This window comes from Pseudomyrmex gracilis, unplaced genomic scaffold (assembly GCF_002006095.1).
Source record: "Pseudomyrmex gracilis isolate BER0280 unplaced genomic scaffold, ASM200609v1 scaffold_1668, whole genome shotgun sequence".
Taxonomy (NCBI): Eukaryota; Metazoa; Arthropoda; class Insecta; order Hymenoptera; family Formicidae; genus Pseudomyrmex; species Pseudomyrmex gracilis.
Genome location: NW_018022252.1, coordinates 10,413 through 13,750, shown reverse-complemented (window position 1 = coordinate 13,750; position 3,338 = coordinate 10,413). Strand labels below are relative to the sequence as shown.

General features: G+C 41.9%; 1 protein-coding gene across 1 annotated transcript in view; it reads right to left on the bottom strand.

The window, feature by feature from the left end:
- Nucleotides 1–719: 719 nt before the first annotated feature.
- LOC109862362 (nuclear transcription factor Y subunit beta-like) overlaps nucleotides 720–3,338 on the bottom strand; it is a 5,273-nt gene continuing 2,654 nt past the window's right edge. Inside the window, exon 2 of the mRNA XM_020442390.1 lies at nucleotides 720–1,398. Within this exon, the coding sequence (XP_020297979.1) occupies nucleotides 989–1,398 (410 nt within the window). The 3' untranslated portion in view covers nucleotides 720–988. The remainder of the gene's footprint in view (nucleotides 1,399–3,338) is intronic.

The following is a 3,338-nucleotide window of genomic DNA, read 5'->3' as shown; positions in this document are numbered from 1 at the left end:
TTCCGGACGGAGATGACAGGAGAATGCCGGAGAACAACGACGACGGTGAGGTGCCTGTTTCATTCCTGTGAGCCACGAATCCGCGTCGCACAGGCCTCGTGTCGAGGCTGGTCGTCTGTGTTTCGCGTCTTGGTTGTGGCGGCAAGAACGTATCCTTGGCCGTGTTCACGATTTTTCGACAGCGGCCAGAATCGGGCTTCACGGGGCTTCGTGGCAGTAGTTCGTAGGTTCCTAGGTTAAGTGCATGTTTTTTTGTTATTTCGCGAATAATCGTCAAGCCCTGGAGGGGCGATACGACGCCAAGTAGCCTATTCGCGTTATTTGTTTCCGTCTATTTCTTTTGCTTTTTTTTTTTTAGTGATCATATTCGTTGTGCGTGTGTCGTGATTACCGTACCGCCCGCGTACCGTCGGCTTTCGTCTACCGACGGCAATCAGCCGCCGCGGTAAGAAATCATCATAGCAAAATCGGATTTTCTCGCGCGATCGGCTGGAATAAGGTGCGTGCGAGTCGGAAGCAGTGTTGATCGCGAAGAAATATCGTACCGAGCTGACGTGCGGATTAACGACAGTTTAGGGTGGTGAAAACGTACGAATTGTACGGCCAGCTTGCCCTCCGATCCCCGCGCCTCCAATTCCGCGATTCAGTAACGCGCTGTGTACATATTATAGTCTGGAAATAAAGACTATTGATATTATTTTTATTACATTCAGCTCATGTCTTTATTACGTAAATTTAAAGAAACACAGTCAGTGATGCAGTATAACCGAATACAGTATTATATAAAGAGAAATAAAGATATATATGATCTTGTCAAGAAGACAAGATCAGAGATGAGTAGCGCAGCACCAACTCTGGCTCTAGTTTGGTGAGTCACTCCAACTTCCGCTGTTCCGAAAGCTTTTCGGATGGCGATGCTGATGCAGGTGGCCAAGTGTCTCTGGTGGCGGCCAGCCAAGGGAGCATTGCCACCATAGCGAGTGGTGAGCTACTGTAACAGCTGCGTTTGCTGCAACTGCAAGCCCAGCTGCTCCAGTTGCAGCTGCTGCTCTAGTTGCTCTATACGTTGGCGCTGCTGCTGCATGTACTGTTGCATAAACTGTTTCCTATCCTGCATCATTTTCTGATCCTCTTGAGTAAACGGCAAAGTCGAGAACTCGACCAGCTTTGACAGGTACTGACTTTCCTGCTCCAGATATTCTTGCAGTCGTTGATTCAGCTGTTGCAGCTGTTGCAGTTGTGGCTGAATTTGCTGCCGCAGCTGCATCAGTTGTTCGTGCTTTTGCTGATGTTGCAGGTGATCCAACTGCTGCTCCATCTGTTTTTGCATGTGATTCAGTTGGTCATCCCACCGGCAAAGATCGCGTATCAGGTGCAAATTCACCGATTCTAGTACATCTATAGTAAAAATGTAATTAGTAATGTGTTTGTTAGAATATTAATTCTTATTATGAATGTGATTGTTTGAAAAATAAAACTGTGTATTGTATAAGGTATCTAAAAACTTCTGACACAATCGAAGTGTAAAAGTAAATTAGACTAATTTGAACAAAAAGCTTGTGTACTATTTTGCAAACTTCACAATAGTTGTTGAGTAATTGCGTAATATATGTTATTCAATGAGCGAAGCGACGGTCCGGATGCTAAACATGCACGATTTTAAGGAAAAATTACATAATTGCAAGAAGCTGTGTTACACACTACCCGTTTTTTTGTTCGGCTTGTTGCTGGTAAGAGATTGGATAAAGCAAGCTATTTTTCTCTGATAAGTAAAAATCGTACACGTCTACAGAGTCTTTCTCACACTAATCGACATTGTGTTACACAGTGTCGCCTGTGTACGTAGCTGGAAAGCTTCCAATGAGGTAAAAATGTCCCGTTGCCAGTTGCGAAAAATACCACTTACGAAAAGAAAAGTATAATTTCTGGTTGCGCTTTGTCGTTGCGGTTGCTAAAAGAGAGTTGGTCAACTTTTAACTTTTGTCAACAGCAACTGACAACCGCAGCACGTAAAATACTACTTTTTCCCTAGTAGTTGCAAATGACGACGGGATATTTTCAACTCATTGTAGAATGACCCTAAGTCAAACAGCGTCGTGTGTCGTGTCCATAGACATATATAAATAAACCCAGCGTTCTGTGAGAGGAGTTGTCTGCGTCTTCTAAAGGACAGAACAATATACAGTAAGGGTGCCGTCCGTTTGACCACGGTACGATTGGACACAGTACAAGTGGACACCGCAAGATTAGCATACTGTACGTTTGACCACAGTACGTTTGATCACGGTACGATTGACCACGGGACAATTGATCACAATCGTACACGTGTGGGCGGGGGAGGGGCTCCCTACCCCCTCCCCATAACCCTCTACCCCAACCCAACCTTTGTTACTATCATTATTAATTGTCACGATATACATTGTCAATTGTACTGTATCCTATTGTACCGTGATCAATCGTACAGTATGCTAATCTTGCGGTGTCCAATCGTACCGTGGTCAATAGTACGTGTGCAATCGTACTGTGTCCAATCGTACCGTGGTCAAACTGAATACGCCCATGCAGTAAGATGCTGTCTCCGTCACTCCGCCGGTCTGGAAGGAATAGCGTTGAAGGGAAAGAAACTTAAAGGCGCACGCACCGCGCTTACACGTGTAATATTGGCTACGTTCGGAAACATGATTCGTGTCATTTACAGAAAATATTTTATTGCTGCATTTGCAAATCGCATTCTGGCTCTCATGCAGATATTACATTTCATACGTACGTAAATAACTTTAAAGTGCAGTAAAACTAGTTTACATTTAACCTACACTTTATATATAATAATAGAAACTTTTTTTCAAGCGTCCTACAGTCAGAAAAATTTCGAGTAAAATGGATTGCTGTAATCGGAAAGCATGTATCTGATTACAGCAAAGTATGCAGTGATCATTTTAAACCAAATGATTTTCAGTACAAAACTAATAGATTAGGTCAAATACTAAGATAGTTAATAAAATGAGCAATTCCTACAGCAGAAAAATGCCAAAAACGACATCATTTAAAGATAAAATTGTCCGATTTAGATGTATTTTGTAATCGATTAGTTATTTTTAAAAATCAGTAAATGTAATAATAAAAGGTATACTTAATAAATAAGGTATAAATAATAAAAATAGTCATTTATTTTTCTATATTTGGTAAAAACATTTATTTTTTTTATGGAGATATACTTTGTTATTATCCCTATTACGTGTATAAAACATATACACAGTTTGTCCGGAAAGTTCCCGGACTGATTTTTTCTAGCGCGGGTAAGCGGCGCTATCGAGCGGTCAACGCTGGAACTACTTAGT